At 43.0% G+C, this 20,873-nt stretch overlaps 1 protein-coding gene across 1 annotated transcript in view; it reads right to left on the bottom strand.

Annotated features, from left to right (window-relative positions):
- Window positions 1-7,114: 7,114 nt before the first annotated feature.
- Window positions 7,115-20,873, bottom strand: part of LOC133124238 (protein dopey-2-like) — a 38,319-nt gene continuing 24,560 nt past the window's right edge. The window contains 13 exon segments of the mRNA XM_061235250.1: window positions 7,115-9,435; window positions 10,388-10,520; window positions 12,282-12,431; window positions 12,631-12,686; window positions 13,552-13,688; window positions 15,264-15,392; window positions 15,721-15,782; window positions 16,214-16,363; window positions 16,585-16,694; window positions 17,938-18,020; window positions 18,606-18,753; window positions 20,017-20,083; window positions 20,487-20,591. Of these exon segments, the coding sequence (XP_061091234.1) occupies window positions 9,181-9,435; window positions 10,388-10,520; window positions 12,282-12,431; window positions 12,631-12,686; window positions 13,552-13,688; window positions 15,264-15,392; window positions 15,721-15,782; window positions 16,214-16,363; window positions 16,585-16,694; window positions 17,938-18,020; window positions 18,606-18,753; window positions 20,017-20,083; window positions 20,487-20,591 (1,585 nt within the window). The 3' untranslated portion in view covers window positions 7,115-9,180.

Genomic DNA, 20,873 nt, shown 5'->3' with positions numbered 1-20,873 from the left:
TGGCCAATCCATTCAGCCTCTCCTGGGTCATGGCATTTCTGAGAAAACATTCTCGGCTTCTGCCTTGGTCATGGGTGTGGTGATCAGGATCTTGTGACAGTCTCTGAAAAGACTTCAACATTATTCTCCATAAACAACCGGAATAGGACCAAGACAGGCTTTGAAATCTTCCAAGCTGTAGATGAGACTAAGCTCTGTCTTCATCTTGCTTCCACTGAACATTGGGTAGGCCTTCAAGGTGTTGCTCAGTGTATCTTCAGGAAATGCCATCTTGTACTGTTCAAACCTGTCCCCCTGCAGCAAGGTGGCACTGGCCAGGTGGTTTGTGAAGGAGAATTGTTCCCTGGTGTGTCCCAGTATGGTATCACAGACCTACAGAGAGAAGAATGAAAAAATAACAATAATATGTAGAGATGAAAAAATGCCCATTTCCCCCACATCACCTAAAGTTACCAATAGGCAACAGCTCTATTTCTAAATATGGAACTATTAAAGTAATTGTTACCGCCACTGTATCAACACATCAAATTGCCAATAACAACCCTCCTGTTTCTTCACAAGCATTCAGCATTTCTTTAAACCCTTTTTTTCCCCCACATGGTTATTTAAAACATTCAATCACTTCTACTAATAAATCACAGGTTAGTTTCACCGAGACAATATCCATTTTTAACTGTTGGGCTTTTAGCGCTAATATTACACATGTAACTACATGCAGTTACATTTCAAGCTTTTCAATTTAGTTCCTAATAAACATATTTAATCTAAATGGTTGGCTAACATCTTTCCACAAAAAATTATACTGCACTCCAGTGTAACATGGACTGTGACTGATCTCCACAACAAACTCACCTCTGCTGCAATCCTTTCATGTTCCTCTGGACTGAGTGCCCAACACCGCTTTGTTGGCTGAGAGCCTCTGCTTTGCTCGACCATGGAATGGAGAGAATTTCAGTGAAGGACAGAGATCATTTATAATAATAATAAAAGAGAAAGAGATAATAGTAAAAGAGAGAACGTGAATAATAATAATCATATTAATACCAGGAATACAGCTACCTGATCTGTATGTCCTGTTGAAACTGTTGGATGCACCCATTGATATGGCCCGAATCTATGTTCTTCTGGAGCTTGGCATAGAAGTTGCAGAAAGAACTTAAAATCCTGATCCTCCAGTAGCATAGCGAAGGATCCTGCTTCTCTGACGGTACTGGGGTCAAAGTCACCTGAGTCTAGTATGCTTTAAAAGCAGTGAATGAGGTCCTCTCTGTGCATTATCAGGTTGAGCTGATGTGCGTAACTGTGGATGTAGTGTGCATTTGGGTACACATCTTGTATTTTCCTCTGAACACCTGCAGTGGCACCGCACATTACATTACATTACATTACTGGCATTTGGCAGATGCTCTTATCCAGAGCGATGTACAGTTGATTAGACTAAGCAGGAGACAATCCTCCCCTGGGGCAATGCAGGGTTAAGGGCCTTGCTCAAGTCATTTACCTTAACCACTACGCTACAGGCCGCCCTTACACACATACATCACACTGGCTCCGTCATATGCCTGGCAGATGAGCTTACTTTTCTGATCCTCAGGAAGGATGGCAGCCAGATGCTCTTTTATTGCTGTAGCAATGGACTCAGCTGTAGCTGACTGTAGAGGGATGAACTCAAAAAAGTATTTCCTGAACGTTGTTTTTGTCATCAATGTAGCGCAGCACAAGCACAAGTTGGCACTGTGTGGCAATATCCGTTGTCTCATCTGCCTGGATTAATAAAAAATCACTGCTCTGGGCTTCTTTGATGATGTGTTCCCGCACAACAGACAAGATACAGTCCAGTAGCTCATTCTGCACAGTTTTGGAAGTTCCCTTAAATGCAGTGGCATTCTCAAGGTACTCTTTCAACACTCCATCAAGGGAGGCAACAAAATTCACCAACCCACAAAATATCCCAGGATTATCGGAGCTCTCACTCTCATCATGGCCACACAAAGCCAACTCAAAGGATTCACAAAATTTCACACTGTGTATTATTCTGGACAGGATGTGTCGATTTTTTGTCACCTCTTTGTTGTGCCTTCTAATGCAACTCCAACTCTGTTTGTCATAACAAGACCGAGAAAAGACCCGGGTATAAGATCAACCTTGATCGCTTGCCTGCGATGCTTGACCGGTCGGTCCGGTCCAAGCTCCTTTATCATCTTTTTTTCTTCCAGTGAATGTCTTGAACAAAATGGTGTTTTTTTTAAGGAAATGACCAAATTTTCTTTGATTTCCGTGGTTCCACTTGAAGTTGCTATCTCCCGAAAGTACCTCAGAGCAAAGATAGCCTAGCTACACAGCACTGGAATTTAAAAATACTAAATTTGAAAAGTCTAAATTTGAATAAACTAAAAACAGACAACAATAGTTATACTGTGGAGACCACTTAGTGACAGTCAGAATTCTCTGTAGCATCCGGAGGCGTTTGGGAGACGCACCAGTGAGGTGACGCGACTTGCATTAGTGGTTTTAGCCGACAAGTGAGAAATGACATGTTTTCCGAGCGAGTTTGAAAATAAAGTTATTTGAAAATAAGCAACTTGTCTTTTTCCACAAAACCCCACATTGGTGACCCCAACGTTTCTTTGGACGATTCCAGAGTTGTTTTTTCCTTTTTTCTCTCGAAAGATGACAACGCAAGCCGCCGCTCTGAAGCGGCTCCTTTTAGAGACCTATGAACTGTCTGAACCTGAGCGTGCTCGCAGGCTCCTTACACTGCCTGGTTTAGGGGACTCTAAACCATCTTTGAGTTGATGGATCATATGCTGACATTCCTGGGCGACCACCAACCTTGCTTTATTTTTCGGGAATTGTTTATGCAGCAGATGCCCAGCCAAGTGTGCACAGCTCTGGCAGATTCCCCGCTGAAGGACCTCAGAGCCCTAGCCAGGGAAGCCAACAAAGTTTTCAACTCCCACCATCAGCTCGGCCCTGCAGTGAGGCTGGTTTGTCCTACCGGCACATCGGCTAACCAGGCTGATGCTATAGCTGCCGCCCAACACCAAATTACACCGGGCCTCTGCTACTCCCATGCAAGGTTTGGTCCACATGCTAAGAAGTGCTCCTGGGTGGCGGGAAATGGCAAGGCCGATGCCCATTAGCTGCAGTGGGCGTCGGCAAGGCTAGCAATTTGCTATTCATCGTGGTCTCTGGGCGGCGTTTCCTCTGCGACATGGGTGCGCAGGTCAGCGTCCTTCCTGCATCTACACTGGACGTGCGGTCCGGGGACCAGGGACCACCTCTGGAGGCAGCTAATGGCAGTGACATCCGCACTTTCAGCAAACGAGCAGTGGACTTGTGTTTTGATGGACAACATTTCAAGTGGGATTTTTTCAAAGGTCGATTTGGTCAGGGGTTATCATCAGGTTCCCGTTCAACCACAAGACATCCCTAAGACTGCTGTAATAACCCCATTTGGACTGTTCAAATTAATTTGGATGCCGTTCGGGCTTAAAAATGCGGCCCAAACGTTTCAATGCCTAAGGGACAGTGTTTTGCGCGACATGCCCTTCCTGTATGTCTACCTAGATGACATCCAGAGATGAGCACCAGGCTCATCTTCGGACCCTTTTTTCTCGCCTTAGCGAACACGGGCTAATTATCAATGTCGCTAAATGGCAATTCAGGGTTCCAGGGGTGGATTTCCTTGACCACCACGTCACCAGAGAAGGCGCGGTGCCTCTCCCTTCCAAGGTTGAGGCGATTCAGAGATTCCCGCAGCCGGTCACGGTCAAGGCTTTACAGCAATTTTTGGGCATGGTTAATTCCTACCATCGCTTCATTCCCAGGGCCGCTCAGCTAATGCTGCCCCTGTACGCTGCCCTTAAGGGGCCACAGCCAAGCAGGTGGTGGTCTGGTCGGACGAGATGTCACAGGCGTTCACAAACACTAAGCAGGCGTTAGCAAATGCTACACTCCTTGCGCACCCATGGCCCGACGTTCCAATCTCGATAATCACAGATGCATCAGATTTTGCGGTTGGCGGTGTGCGGTTGGCGAGCGCACGTTCACTGCCTTTGTGGACCACAAACCTTTGGTCCTAACTATGGTTTGGAGCCATGGTCCGCCCGTCAACAAAGGCAGTTGGCGTTCATTTCAGAGTTCACTACGGACATTCAGCATGTTGCAGGAAGAGACAACGTGGTGCCGGACTGTCTTTCGTGGCCTACGGCGGGCGCAGTCCACTTAGGTGTGGATTACGCTCAGATGGCTGCTGACCAGGCATCTGACCCCAAGGTGCAGGCATTACGCACTGCAACTACAGGCTTGCAGCTGCAGGAGGTAAGATTCGGACACTCATGCGCACCACTCCTTTGTGATGTGTCCACTGGGGTCGCAAGACCAGTGGTGCCAGAGGTTTGGCAGCGGCGTGTTTTCAACGCTTTGCACAACCTGTCCCATCCGGGCCGCAAGGCGTCGCAAAAACTGCTTTCGGAGAAGTTTGTGTGGCAGGGCCTGAAGGAAGATGTCTGTAACTGGGTGAACGCCTGCCTAGCGTGTCAACGTGCTAAGGTGCAAAGGCACACCAAGGCCCCTTTAGCTCCATTCCCCATCCCTGAAAGACGTTTTGACCACATTAATGTGGATCTGGAGGGGCCGTTGCCTCCGTTGTGAGGTTACACACACCTCTTGACCATTGTAGGACCACGCGTTGGCCGGGGGTGATACCGCTGACAGCTACCACCACAGCTGAGGTCACCCGAGCTTTCATCAGTTTGTGGGTCTTGCATTTCGTGGGCCCGGCCGACTTATCCTCTGACCGTGGGGCTCAATTCACATCGGAGTTGTGGGCGGCGATCGCCCGCCATTTGGGGGTGACGCTACATTGGACCACGGCTTATCGCCCTCAGGCTAACAGGATGTGTGAACGTTTTCATCGCTCGTTGAAGGCGTCCCTTCGCGCTGTGCTCCAAGGGGACGCTTGGTTTGATAGGCTCCCGTGGGTCCTACTTGGTCTTAGGACGGCCCCTAAGGCTGATCTAGGGGCATCGTCTGCAGAACTAGTTTACGGGCAACCTTTGCGCGTCACAGGGGAGTTCCTACCCAGCTGTTCGGTCCCTTGGTCAGCTACACGCCAGCGCCCGGTTCTGCGGGGCAGTGAGCAGTCATTTGCCCCAGTGCCCACGACGCATCATGGTTTGCCGCGCTCCCATGTTCTTCCAGGGTTGCACAATGCGCGTTTTGCGTTTGTGCGTCATAATATGAATCGTAGCCCTTTGCAACCTCCTTACGATGGGCCGTTTCATGTTTTGGAGTCTGGGGACAAGTTTTTCGTTCTGGACGTCGGTGGTAGGGCTGACCACCTTACAGTAGACCGCTTGAAGCCAGCTCACGTTGACCTAGATTCGCCCGTGGAGGTCGCTTTTCCCCCTCGCAGAGGTCGCCCTCCGCTCTCAGGTCAAGCAATCCTCCCCCCGCCCTGACACTGACTCTGACTGGGGCCCTGACTCGCCCAGTGTTCCACCCAGGCCCCTACCTGCGGGCAAGAGGCTGGGTAGGTTTGGCCGCGTCATCCGTACTCCTAAGCGGTTGAGTTTTGCTGGCACAGTGAATTCTGGGGGGGCTTGTGTGGAGACCACTTAGTAACAGTCAGAATTCCCTGTAGCACCCGGAGGCGTTTGGGAGACGCACCAGTGAGGTGACGTGAGTTACGTGACTTTCGTTAGTGGTTTTAGCCGACAAGTGAGAAATGACATGTTTTCCGAGCGAGTTCAAAAATAAAGTTGTTATTTGAGAACGAGCAACTTATCTTTTTCCGCAAAACCACACAATACTATATATGACTAGCTAAGTACTATTATTTGCAAAAAACCTAATAAAAATCTAACGGGAGAAATAGATAAACTGAAGCAGGCGATACAAGACACAACCAAGATAACCAGAAGCTATTGGCCGTGAAGTTTATTTCTACTGGAGGTGGGTATTTATGATGTGCGATAGGCCGGTATTCTAACTTTAGACAACGAAGAACATTTTTAATCTACATTTTATTGCAGATTATACATTTTACTCAATAACCATATAATATTTACCTTTCTCATTAAAAAAGTATTATTCAATGAAGTCTGTTCAATCTTATTCAATGAAGGGGAGTGGGGGCCCCAGCACCCTCTATCGGCCAGCCGACCCTGATAAATCACTCGTAGACAAACAGTTTTTACCGCAATCCAAAGACCGGATTTAGTCTGCAGAGCAACTAACTTTCACATTTACATCCACAGCTCTGTATTGTGTCATGAGGTTTTGACCAATTACAAAGGAGATTTAAACCCTATACCCCAGTTACATCAGACTGCAATCCCCAGTTATTGGTAGTTACGATCACACTATCATCTCATGTTTCAGACTATGCCCTGACAACGTGGCAGTTTGTTTCCCCTTTAGTCATGTTGTTGAATTAATAAATAACAGCTTGGTAGCCACTTTATTTACTTGAAGTGAGCTCTACACAACAGACTGCTCATGGCCTTCAAACAATATGCTGGTCTTTCCACAATAATATATGAGACAAGATTTAAATATCTTTGTTCATGAATATATATGTAATTACTACTATATAGTTCCACCACAGCACCATTGAAACTTTTGTGCACAGTTGGTTTGGTTGGAACTAAGATGGTCATATTTTTGGCAATCTGGGGAAGATTTATTTAGCTTGAAACATACTATGTTTTAAATATAGGTCTTGTTGGACTGGTTTTGGTGTGCCCCTTTTTTATTTTGATTCCAATTCAGTAATTCAGTACAGAATATTTGAGCTACTCCAACTCCGACCCACCCAAAAAAGCAAACATACAGTCAACCTGTTGTTATGTGCTGCCTTTTAAGTAATAACCTTTAACCATCCTCATTACTGTATTACACATCGTAATAGTATACTCAGTACTCTAAAACTCCAAAACCCTGGAAAAAAAGCAAAATACAAAATGTTGCAAAAGAAGAATGGTTTGGCGATCCATTTTAACTGAATAGTAAATTATGCTTAGTTTGCTTGAAGCCATAGACACTTTTCCTTTACGTGTCAAACAATACAACGAATAACCACCATGAATAAATTTACAGTGAGACAGAATATGATTCAAGTGCCATTCATTTATTCTATCTTTACAGGTGACAATTTTATTTACAGGGTTTATTTTATTAGTAATGATAATAACAGTTAATCATGTAATTTCACACAATTAATTTAAGTTCTTAAAACATTGACATAATTGTTGCATGTAATGTATGTAAGGAATAAAACCCCCCACTAAGACTTGGACCACATATAGTATTCCCAACAAGACACAAGATTGACTGTTCCCATGAATAAAAAACAAAGCAGGTAAATGTCTACTGTTTTTAGTCACATATGAGGCTGTTCTGTACTGCACACTTATCCAGGAATAAAACCACTGAGGCCGATCGGGAATATGAATTATATTACACACATACAGGGTTTTCAGTCTTTTATCTTCCAAACCAAATTTTGATATCTTTCAATAAGGAAGTATAATTAAATTCCACCACCTCTCCAGGTCATATACTGTAATTCTGACAGACTTTTAGACTATAGAGACAGTTTCATGTTTGTTCATGCATTCTGGTCTACATTACCAGTGTGGTTTACCCCCAACCCTACCAAAAACATAACTGCACTAATACTGGTACTGGTAACATCAAAAGAATAAGGATAACAACTAATCTATTCTACAGAAAAAAAACTGAACCTTGTTTTGCATTGGTACAGAATGAAATACACATTCAGAATTCTGTATTGAATTTCTGCATTGGAACATTGTATTCCTCATTGAAGATGACATCCAGACTGACTATTCAAAATGTTAGGCCTATTCCCCCTGGAACCCATGTCTACCACCAGAGGTAAGCCCATTCTTAAAAGGTGTGGCAGTGGTCACATGAAGCTCGCTCATTCTCTGATCTGTGAGTTGTGTCCTCAGGGGTCCATCAGCACCTTCATGCATATGTTTTGGAATTGCCCCATGGCAAATCAGTTTGGAACCAAGTGGCCAAAACTTTATCCAATATTGTTAACGGACGTTTCAGAGTATTAATTTTAAATGACAATTTGAAACTTGTATGTGTATGGTTGGCTGGCCTCACTGCAGCTAAAAAGATGATTGCACAAAGGTGGAAGCCACTATACTTCCTGACCTGGTCTCATTGGGTAAATAGCTTTTTCTAAATTGTCGACACGGAAACATTGATCGCTCAGATTCATGGGATTACAGAAATTACAGAAAGTTGGATGCCTGGCATTCGGCTGCTGTTGAGTTTTTGTTCTGATTTTGGGTGTTTTGATTATTGATTTGGGTTGTCTCTTGACCATGTTCCATGGCCTGAGGTGTGAGAGGTAGGGGGGGATATTTTAAGGGGTAAAGAACTTCTGAAAAACTTTGTTGAATAAAAAATAACTAAGAAAAAAAAACATGTTTACATTCACTGGAACTTAGTGATTTAAATAAACAAAAAAAATATATATTTATGGAAAACAAAGGCATTCTATACTTCACATCTCACAGGAGTACTCCACAAGCATTCCCCAGTTGAGGTACGATGAAACATTCTGTCACCCCTGAGAGAGGTGTTTGGAGTTTACAGTTTGGCTGTACAATACATTACTTTGAATAAAACAGAATTACATATAAGCACAGATTACCAATGAACAGAACAAGTCACATTAAGTTTTACAGAAGAAAACAACACAGGGATCCCCAGAATTCTCGAGTTCTGGGATATTACTGGTAGAAAACAAAGAGGGGCTCCACAAATCATGAAGTATGTTGGTATAAACAATAGTACAATGCAAATAGCAAATGTTGGATGCTACCTGGCAATACCCACAGGGGACCTGGGAGTATAGCCAGAAAGGTATCCAACAACTACTGGACCACCCGTTTTGTTCCTATTGGTTGTCAACCACATACTCCATAACTGATGGGATTCTCTGATTTCATACAGTAAGGTGAAGTCATGACTGCCTTATCCCTATTTTATTATTCCTGATGAAACTATCAGGGATGGCATTGCCCCTGATATTTCCTTTTGAACATGAATTCATCCAACATCCTTCATCCAAGGCCAAACCCACCACTTTGCCGAGCTGAGGTCACTTACAACATTCCAATGTTCTGGGTGTTAGCCGTCCATGCACTCCAGGAACTCACCCTCGATGACCTGCTCCAACTTCCAGAGGACAACATTGCTGTTGGCAGCAGGATATTCGGCCACGGGCAGGAGGTCAGGCTGGGGGTCAGTTCCAGGGCCCCTGAAGGAGCAGCCCAGCACCCGAAGGAAGGGCACAAGCTGGGTGATGGAGGAGACTGAGCGCAGAGTGAGAAGGGGGAACTTCAGATGCTCAGGTTTCATCCCTTCACCGGCACCGTTCTGCTCCTGGAATGAGAGACAGGAATCTGGAATTCTGGACTACATACACAGATGCCTTGTGGAAATGGATACTTAATGAGCAGATTCTGAAATAATATATACATGCACCGAGCACTTTATTCGGTACATTTGTACTTTATTACACCTACTTATTCATGTGATTATCTAATCAGCCAATTGTATGGCAGAGTGGAATGCATACAATCATGTAGATACAGATCAGGAGCTTCAGTTAATGTCCACATCAACCATCAGAATGGAGAAATTTGATCTAAGTGACTTTGACCGTGTAATGATTGTTGGTACCAGACAGGGTGGTTTGAGTATCTCAGAAACTGCTGATCTCCTGGGATTTTCACATGCATTAGTCTCTAGAGTTTGCAAAGAATGGTGCAAAAAATGAAAAAACATCCAGTGAGCAGCAGTTCTGCAGACAAAAACCCCTTGTTAATGAGAGATGTCAGAGGAGAATGGCCAGACTGGTCAAAGCTGACAGGAAGGTGACAGTAATGCAAATAATCACACATTACACCAGTGGTATGCAGAAGAGCACCTATGAACATACATCATAACTTTAAGTCTAAAAAATAAGTCTCATAAATACCTAATAAAGTGCTCACTGAGTGTATTATCAAGAGATAATATGAGCAAACATGCAAAGTATTGCTGCTGTCAGATTTTTGTGAAATATACGTACCTGTATGTAATTGGCTTGCGAAAGCCAGAATGAACAAATATTCATTCCTGCAGTGCTGTCAGTTTTTAAGCTAGATATACTCATACTTAGGGGCGGGATGCAGTTTGGATCTTTGGATCCTTTGGTCTCCATACTTTGCTCTTGTCATTGCTCTGATAGACCACTTTCCAGAACTCTCATTTCTCAGCCTCATAATGGTTTCCTTGTCTTTCATGTTGACAAAGGGGGCCATATTTTGCACAATGTGATGCTCAATCTTACCCCAAATCTGTAACGGAGCCCTTCCATCACTCTGACAATATGAGGCCGGCACTCCTGCTCTCCTTCCATGATGCTATTCCCTGGCCCACTATAGCTGTCCACATCTACCTCAGGAACAAATGCCCAGCGATACCTACAGTGACACAGACACAGACACACACACACACACACACACACACACACACACACATACATACACACATGCACACACACACACACACGCACACACACACAGAATTACATTAATTTATTTGACAGATACTTTTGTTAGATTTTGGTATTTTCAAGATGCAACTGAGCTAACTCTATTTACGTTTCCTTTCCTGGCGTTGATTTGAGGTCTAGGTGCCGACAACCGTTTGTCTGCACAACCATTTGGCCTAACCAGGAAACCTGTCAATAGACATTATCATATCTAAAGGAGTGTTTTGTCACCATGGATGAAGCACTTCCTTTCAGATACTGATATAAACTCTGTCATTCCCAGTAAGGATTGTGAAAGATTGGTGAAAGCTCAGGAGAACGAACACACTACCTGGAACCACGAATAAAGAGCTGAACTTGTCTTACACCCTAGAATTTCGAGTAACGACTCTTTCTTTCCTGAAACGCGATTCGAAGTACCAGCAGCGAAACAGTTATAGTATTGAAGAAGAAACAAGAAGTTCTTCACTTTCTAAGCGACTTTCAAGACCATTATGCCAAACAAATCCAAGTGCACAATATAGCCGTATGGAGCAATTAACGGGGCCCCTAGCAGCATTGGGCGAATGGTGCACAGATGTACGTATCATTTGACAGGATGTAATGAACTACACAAAACATCTGACTGTGTGTGTGGTGAAAGGGTCACAAAAACTCAGTTGCATTAGAAAAACTTATTGGGCTCTTAGGGCCCAATACTAATAGTAATACAGATAATACTAATGACTTTTGAAACTTTTCACTTTTGAAATTTAGAAAAATTACATTTCTTTAAACTTCAAACGCTTTATTAAGTGTTCTGGAACAAAGATCTTAGCATAGTATTGATAATTTTTCATATTATGAAGTCTTTTATGAAGTGACAGCAAAATGTCATAACCATCACAAAACTTAAAAACGATAAATGGTTGGCATTTATAGAGCGCCTTTATTGAAAACGCTTCTCATAAATTGTACACTCATACACCAATGGCGATTGGCTGCCATGCAAGGCACCAACACACTCAACCAGAGCACATCCAGGGCGGGATCGAACCTGCAACCCTCCGACTGCCAGACAACTACTCTTACATTTTTTCCCAAAATGCATTGTCACGGATATGACTATGTGTTCTGGTAATGACAAAATGTTTTGGTAATGACATAAACAATGAACATATTTTTATTAAAGGATAATCAATATTCCCTTTTAAAAACAACACAGTTTGAACACTTAACCTTCATTGAAAAGAGATCACTTGGTAACCTACCAGTTATGTGATGGTAATTACATGTGATGGTAATTATAATTTTCACTTTTTGCAGAAAAAGACTTGATAATGAGTTCAAAATGCATGCCAAAGACTTGATAGCCTAAGTGGATAGCTAGCATACAATACACTGACAATACATAAATAAACTGAATTGTGTTGTTTCTGAACTAAAATACTGAAATAGTAACTTGTTTGGTAATGTCGCTTAATAAACATAGACCTGTGCAGACCTAGCTGGTGTCTGTGGATGTGGGGGCCAGAGAGAGCTGGTGTCTGTGGATGTGGGGGCCAGAGCAGCTGGTGTCTGTGGATGTGGGGGCCAGAGAGAGCTGGTGTCTGTGGATGTGGGTGCCAGAGCAACTGCTGTCTGTGGATATGGGGGCAGAGAGAGCTGGTGTCTGTGGATGTGGGGGCCAGAGCTACGTTCAAGCACTCACATCTGGAACAGGGGCATCCTTTCTGGCGGGAAGGACAGGGCCGTGTCCAGGAATTTGCAGGCCGACAAGTACATGTCCAGTTCCTTCTGAGAGAACACCACCACATTCCTCCGCTGGCCCACTCGTGCCCCTCCCCCCTTACTGAGGGTCCTAGGGAAGGAAGGAAAGAGTGATTGAGCATGTTTCTGGGAGAGATAATGTTTCTTGGACAGAATGTGTCATCTGTGACTGAAACTAGTTGCAAAAGGCTTAGTAAATCTGGCCCTAGGACAGGACAGACACAGACAATTATAAGCAATTTAAGTCAATTAATAGATATACATTACACTGGCAGTGGTGGTAAACTCACTTTGGGACCTCTTTGTCTTCCAGCAAAACCTTTTCCAATCTGACAAACACACGGATCTAATAACATACAAAGGAAACAAATATAATCATCCCACAATACACCAATACATGTTTGTATGCAAAGGTTTTTGGCTCCCTGTCATTCAGTACAGAGCAATCTCAGTTGGCAGGTCTATTTCAAACATTTCTTGTAGCAACTTTTCTATTCTTGCTTCTGGAATTTGCCTGCCATACTTCCTTGCAGAACCTTTCTCACTCAGAAATATTTGCAGGCTTCCTAGCATGCCCTGCATGTTTGAGATCTTTCCACAGATTTTCAAAACAATTATATCTGGGGATTTACTGCCATTCCTGTTTTTTGAGGTATGCTTGGGGTCACTAGCTGAATTAAATGTCCATTTGTAGCTAGGTTCAAGCTTTTTGTGGTCAGATATCATGTTTTTGGATAAAATGTATTGGTATTTGCTGGAGTTCATGATTGCATTGACCATATTAGGATAATTATGTTGAAAAGAATGTCATACCTGCAGTGAAATTCGGTAGCGGATAATGGGTCTGATTTTGCATGTACAGGTACATGATGTCCATATACATAATTATAATATAGATTTCCATTAGATTTATGATTAAAATATGATATGGCATATATCCAGAGCACAAGAAGGAATGAAATTGACAGTTTTCAAACTAAAGCAGACATTGTGACCGACAGTGCAGCTGCCCAATGAACACACGGCAACTAACTAACCTTTGTCCCCCTGGCCTCTTTAATTGGAGTGGGACTCAATTTTGGGAGTTACTGAACTAAACTGTCGCTTAAGTTTGCAAAGGAGTTTCATGTGAGTTTCACGGCACTGTTCTTTTTTATCACAATTTTGTATAAGCAGAACCGGAGAAAGGACGTGTCCTGGGATGGCCTCACCAGCTCAGTGACCATGATGGGCCACAGGGAGGTGAGGTGGTGGGGGGAGATCCTCAAAAGCAGCACCCGAAAAGTGAGAAACATCTGGGCCATCACCGAAGGGGTCTGCCCCATGCGTAGGTTCTCCGTCAGACGCTCTGGGCGGAGGCATTAGGAAAACAGTATTAAATAATGAACCGTTAAACAGCGAACCATGAGCATGGCAACTCATGCTGAGTGGGTTAAACCCAGCTCAAATAAAGGATTCAAAAATTTAGTTCTCAGATATCATACTCTGAGCCAAGTCGTATATTGACATTTGAAGAAGAAACTATTGTGCTTTCTTTAAGTTAGAGAAACTGTCAGAACAATGGGAAAGAAAGTTGTATGAAGGAGCTGACAGTTACTGCAGGAAAGAGAGCTGAGACAGGCTTATGGTATAAGACAACAGTGAATGATAATTATATCACAGTGAGTGATAAACAGAATGCAGGGTTGAAGGCCAGACTGACAAATCAAGCAGGTGTTCATGCACAGGGAACAAAACACCACCACAGGTGCAGAGCACTTCCTAAGAAAAGACCAGCCATGATAAAGATAGGGAGTAGCAAAAAGACAAGCTATACTTCAGTTAAAGTCCTGTTACCTAAAGTTTCCTACACTTCACAGAGCCAAAAAATAGGCTTCAAGGTCAAACAAGAGACAGTTCGGATTCAATCCCTGACCACGGGACCCATCAATACACTAGAACCAGTACCTTAACTGGAGGAGTCAGCCAGCATCCCCTCTATTTAATCCATTTAGACTATATCCAGTTGTATTCATAACGGAATCCCTCTCATCCTGAGTGAAGTCATGTTCATTTATGCCCTTTCTCCATGGGTCTGCACTGGTAGAGGCACAGCATGGTATGCCAGCAAGCAGCTCCCCTCTGTTTAACCCATTTTTCTTTGGTGATACCTTGTTCTACACTTAAGGCCTCATAGTTAAGAATTTGCGTTTGGGAGAGAGGAGGACTCACATTTACATTGTTAGATATGTGGTGAGATGGTTTAAGAAACTGGCCTTTGTGATTGAATTATCAGAATGTTTAAGTAAAACCTGATTAATTCCAATGTAGGCAACGTATTTAGGTAACTGATATTCCTTCATATAAATTTTTTTTCTTTCTGCTCTTGTTTAGTATGTAACCATATATCACACTGATGCACAATGGTATGTTTGGCATGAACAATTTGTTTTTGGTTGACATCTCTGTTTGCACTTGCTTTCCAGCTCCAGGAACAGTAGAGGACCAAGGAAAAGCAGGGGGCAAAGTGTCAGTTCTGGTCATGTGCCATCCTTTTGAACTGGGTGACCAGGTGACTGAGAGCTTGTGTGGGATTTATGAGTTGTGTAGATTAAGATACGATAGGTACGGTATCAATGAAAACAACCAGGTATGTAATATGAAAATAGTACTGGTGAGATGCATGGAATAAATGAGCTACAGTGAGCTCCATAATGTTTGGGACAAAGACGTTTCTCTTTTGGGTCTGAACTCCACACTTTTAGATTTGTAATTAAACAATTCATATGTGGTTAACCCCTTAGTCTTTGATGATTTTGACACAAATCCCATGTCAAATTCCGTGGCAAGTGAGGTCGCCGCTAAATCTTAGTACTGCACAACTCCCTCCCACAGACATTGCGCCGACATCGGCCCTATTTAGCTGAGCTTTCCGGGTCATTACCTTGGATAAGTGGCAGGTAGAGGTGATACTGGTCTAGTTCTCCACTAAACATGGCAAAGGCCTGGCGCTTCAGCAGCATAGCTTTCTGCTCACAGTTTGGGAAGACCTTCAGCGCACTGCTCTGCATGCCTGACAGAAACACAGGGATGGACAGATGACACGCTACAGATGGCACCCTCCTTCCATGAAACATTATCAACACATAAAATAGTTATTACTTCACAGAGAACATCATATAGATCTCAAAGGCGATTATTGAAAGAAGGGTACTCAACTCAAACAATGACTACAGCTCCAGAATTTAATAGAATTCTTGAATCTAAACTATGTACAATACATTACTCAACATGCCATTAATGTTTTAACTGGCAAACTTAGATAAAGATAAAGCTACATAAATTAATTAAATAATATTGCTACTACTACTAAAAAACAGTAATAATAATAAAACACTCACTCATCAGGTCCTTAAACATGGTTTTCTCGTGGGTCAGCAGGTGGTCGATGATGGAGGCCCAGCTGAGAGAGGAGGAGGAAGGAGAGGGCGGTGAGTGACAGCCCATCGTAGTGCAGTGGGGTGGAGTGAACAACTAGCTGTTCAAAGGCAGAAATAAGCTGGACACTTTGGGAATAAAGTCTATGGAGCACTGCTACAGACCTACTAGCAACATTACATGAACCACAATTACAATAAGTTAATCAAAAAGATAGCGCTAACAACGAAAATAAAATAATACAAATAACAGTATGTACACTATTATATTAATAATAATAATACTATTTTATCATTTATAATAATTTAGTAACCTATCATACTTGTAAGGGCAATGAAATTACAATTATATTGAAATATTTCAAATCAGTAATTACAATGAATTATTACCTTCATTATTTATATAAATAATAAATAAATGGGGGAAATGAGAAGACCTGCCCCTTGTTAGGCTTACTGAGTAGCGCATGCAGGGTCCATGTGGAAGAACAGCGGGTCCATGTAGAGGTCAAAGGCCTCCTTCTTCCAGGCTCTCTTGGTGTAGGCATAACCACTGAGGCTACTCAAGAGCTGCGCCCCAGCGCAGAAGCTGGGCGTGTTGTAGGCGCTGCACATCCAAAATCACAGGACAGCATTTTCAACTCATTATGCAATTGATTATGGATACATTATGGAACAGTACATACTGTATGCCATTTGCTTTCTTTATTTTCTAAATAAACTTAAGAGAAAAAGAAAGAATAAAATGCAGCACTGAAATCAGGATGGACTGTGTGTGTGTGTGTGCGCTTGTACTGTAAGCAGGGCTTGGCCTGTCTCTGTGGTTACCTGTGGTTTTTCAGGTAGGGAAAGACATAGTACATGAGGCGGGATATGAGTGGAACAGCTTTCTCCTTCTCATCGCTGCGGTACACCATGTCCAGGAGAGGAGCCAGCACCTAATGCAGAGCAAGAGCCTATCAGGATTTACACACACATCTGTGCTCACTCTCACACATAGATACACACACACACACACACACACACACACACACACACAAACAATACAATTTCAGCACACACACACACACACACACACACAATAAGATTTACACACATCTGTGCTCACTCTCACACATACGCACACAAAAATAATATTTATATACACACAAACAGTACAATTTCAGCACACACACACAGATATTTCTGAACACACACAAAATAACATTTACACACACATCTGTGTTCACTATCTCACACACACACACAAAATAACATTTACACACACATCTGCGTTCACTATCTCACACACACTCACACACACAAAATAACATTTACACACATACAAACAATACAATTTCAGCACACACAGCGATGGCACCTCAGCACATACGGACCGCACATACGGACTACACGCACACAAACCCATGCACACAAATGAACACACACATCATTATTTCAATGCAGCAATATCACATATGGATATATCACACATCCATGGCAGTCTTTCCATAGCAATGCCTTCTTCAAAGTCAACTTGGATTGCATATATTTCACAAACCATTAATTTCTAAGCAGGCCTTTTTGTCAAAGAGGCATTGTTCAAACAAAGCAGCAAACCCAACATATAACCCACAAATCTGAAACATCCCAGGCCACTACTCTACTGTTCCTTCAGTGTTGTTCGACTGACTGAGCAGGTGACCCATCTTGGGTACCTGAGCCCCATCCATTTTTTTTTTTTTTTTAACACTAAAAATAAACATTTAGTTCATTGTACATAGCTGCATGCTCTACCTATATACTCTCCCCAATACAGCAGGTATCTACTGCAGTTCTGCAGATGCGGAAAGAAGACCTGAAGCCACCAACAGGAAAATCTGCTTACCCAAGATCAGTGTCAAAATGCTCAACACGGCCACAAAACAAATTAATTGACACCCAACTTGGCAGCAACATTTGACGTGGACATTTTGGAGTGCTTCCAATCACATTACAGCTTGGTGTGATGCAGGCAGATGTAAACATGGAAGGACATCATATCCTGAATCTCTCAGTCTCTGCTCTTCCTGGATGGATAATGTGAATTTTCAACAGCAGGCATTTTTCTTGATTCTTCTCGTGTAGTCAACACCTTACTTAATATCAAATCATGTGATGAAGGCTGAAGTGTGTGAACAGAGTGTGTGGAGCTGTTTTTACCTCAGCCAGCAGGGTGAGAGCCTGAACACTGTAGACAGATGGGACAGAGGAGGAGACCATGGCGCTGGCCTGAGCATCAGTGTCTACAAAGGAGGAGACAAAAAGACACCATGTGTGCTGCAGTGTTGAATATCTGCCTTATTTATGGGAGTAGCAGCTGTCCTTATCCAGAGGCTGGACATTTTACTGAGGACATTCCATTTACTGTGCAACGGCAGTGCCACTGCCTGGGATTTTAACCTGCAACCTTCAACCTCAGTTCCCTAACCCTAATGGGGCACTGGGCTCACGATTGGGCTGCCAAAAGCCCAGTCTCCACCAAACAGCTGAGATGAGACAAGACTACAGAAATCTCGGAACGTCCGTGTTTAATTGTGAAAACTAGGCAGTCCACACCAAAATGCCGAGTAAACAAATAAATGACTGTTTCCATGATGACCCGAGTTAACTGTAATGTTAAATCACTATTGTCCTAAAACTCCGGGCTTAAGACTTCACATGCTCAGTTTTCGAAACGGCAGCCACCAAGAGCCGACGTACTGAAACTGGACAGTTCACACCGATGAAATGTTCTTCTAAAGACGTTCTAAAAACCGTTTTGTCTCGTGCTGGCTGCTTGAAGGAGACTGGGCTTCAGAGTCTGGGCTACAGTGGGTCTCCATAGTTACCGCAGAGGTCGGTGTCCTCCGGGTCGTCCTGTTCCAGACACACTTGTGGCTGAGGCTTGACCTCCAGGCTCCGGCTGAGCCAGCTGGTCTGCTCCAGGGAGGAGCCTGCCACTCCACCCACCATCTCCAGCACCCGCTGTGTCACCTCCTGTAGCCAGCCACAGAGACAAGCACCCAATGTCCCACCATGCACCTGTCACACACTGGAACCTAAATCTACCTCCCACTGGTACCAGTGCCAGTACAAACCACAGGGCCCGTCAATCACCAAGAGCTATTCCTTCATTGCATCTCTAAAAGAAGGCAATGCATTGACAGGACCTTCACAGTGTTGTCTTGACGTGCTGTAGGGACACAATATTTTTTTTAAACTAAAAAGGAGGCTTGTATCCAAAATCCTCCAGTGTTAAACACAATTCTCCGTTTGTTTTCCATGTTTAGAGCCCTAATGAATGCTCTCTATGAAAGTGGGCTTTGCATTGAAAATAAAAAAATAAAAAAATTGAGCTGCATGAAATAATAGACCATGGTTGTATTTTCAGCTGGAAAAGGGTATAAGCCAATGGCTGAGGTTGGAATTCATTATAGTCAGCCACCTTCAACAAACATGAACAAGGCTCCTTGTGTAATACTCCTCGATGCTTAAAGGCCCTCAGGCATATTTAATGTGTTTTTTAGCTCTTCATATTACCCTGGAGCTTTTGATTTGTATTCAATGCGGATCCAAGTAAGATCATTGTAATTTTGGCAGAAGTAAGCATATTTTAGGGTCTAATTGCTATTTTTGTGCTGTTTGTAAAGCCATTTCCCTCGTGACATGACGCATGTTTTTGCATAATTGTCGGATGAAGCGAATTGTTAACACGGAAGGCTGACCGCAGAAGGTGGAGGGGGAGGGGGAGTTTGGCTCTTGGGGCAGGGATAGGGGTTAATCATTTGGCTCCTATGTAGCCTATGATTTAAATCATAGCCTATTTCTTGTTACTGTTGTGATTATTTATTCATGTCATCTATTTAGAGTATACATTACTATATTCTTTCTATGTTTGGAAATGTATCTATTTTTGTATATTTTATCTGGGAGATTTATCATGGTCATTTATATCCCTGTCCCTGAAAATAAATGTTTTAACAAATATTTAATCTTAGGTTTAAGTCTTTATCTTGCATCAGTTAGACAATAATATTATTTAAAGTAATTTTCAGTGACCTGTTGCAGGTGTAAGTCTTGCAAAAAGAAAGTACTCTAATCTAAAGTTAGAAATCATAAAAAGGGCTTTAAAATATGTTTTATTGCAAGTCTGCACAGTCAGAAACCGTGAGCATTTAGAATGTTGGGGAGCCATATTGGCTTGGCACTCTAGGGACATTGAGTTCTAGAATTGCATGGCACTGAGTGAGTTCATCCTACCTGAATGTCTTTTGTGTCTCTCTTGTTGTCCAGATTTGGAACTCTATTCACAAAATCATTGAGGATCCTGATGGAGAATAAACAAAAGGCAACACTCAGAAAACATTCACTTTTTCAAACATACTGCAGCAAGACAAAAAAAAGTCTGTTCTTTTATCATTGTTTCCCAAACTATTTTAATAAACAATAAAGTGGTACAGATGATGACACTCCATTAGAAGCAGCAGACAGACAGTAATAATTGATGAAGTACTACAGATTTAGACTCTAGTAGAAGGTCTGGATAGAAAGCTTTCATTTATAATGCGCTGTGGGTGCTGTTCCATTGCAGAGGAAGGTATGGTATAGACTTTCGCCCTCGTTAGAATTTTCTAGGTACAAGTATAACCACACATACTAGCAGAGCATGCACTATGGATTTTGACTCTCTCCATTAAGTCGGTATTAGACCGACAGCAGTAATCGCTCACCCCAGGAGCAGGAAGTGTCCGGGCGGGGCCAGGTTCAGCTGCACGGATTCCTTCAGCAGATTGAGAACAGGAGTGATGTTCTCCTGGAGGCTCTGTACAGACAAGCTGGGAAAGAGAGGACAAACTATTACAAACTAGACATGTATGAAACTGTACATCTGTGCACGCTCTGGTGCCCGGAAGGGTGGTAGGGTGCTGTCCACCAGGTGGCAGCACCGGCCTTACTCATAGGTATAGCTGTGATTCATTGTAATCACTGTGGCTGCAGCCACAACCTCATCATTGAGCTTAATAAAAGGCCTGATGATGACTGTATTTGGTTAATTTGTGTCTGGTACTGTTGTGGTTTTTATTTACCTCCCCCCCCCACCATTAACAACACATCCA

This window comes from Conger conger, chromosome 3 (genome assembly GCF_963514075.1).
Source record: "Conger conger chromosome 3, fConCon1.1, whole genome shotgun sequence".
NCBI classification, from domain to species: Eukaryota; Metazoa; Chordata; class Actinopteri; order Anguilliformes; family Congridae; genus Conger; species Conger conger.
This window is presented reverse-complemented; position numbering and strand designations above follow the sequence as displayed.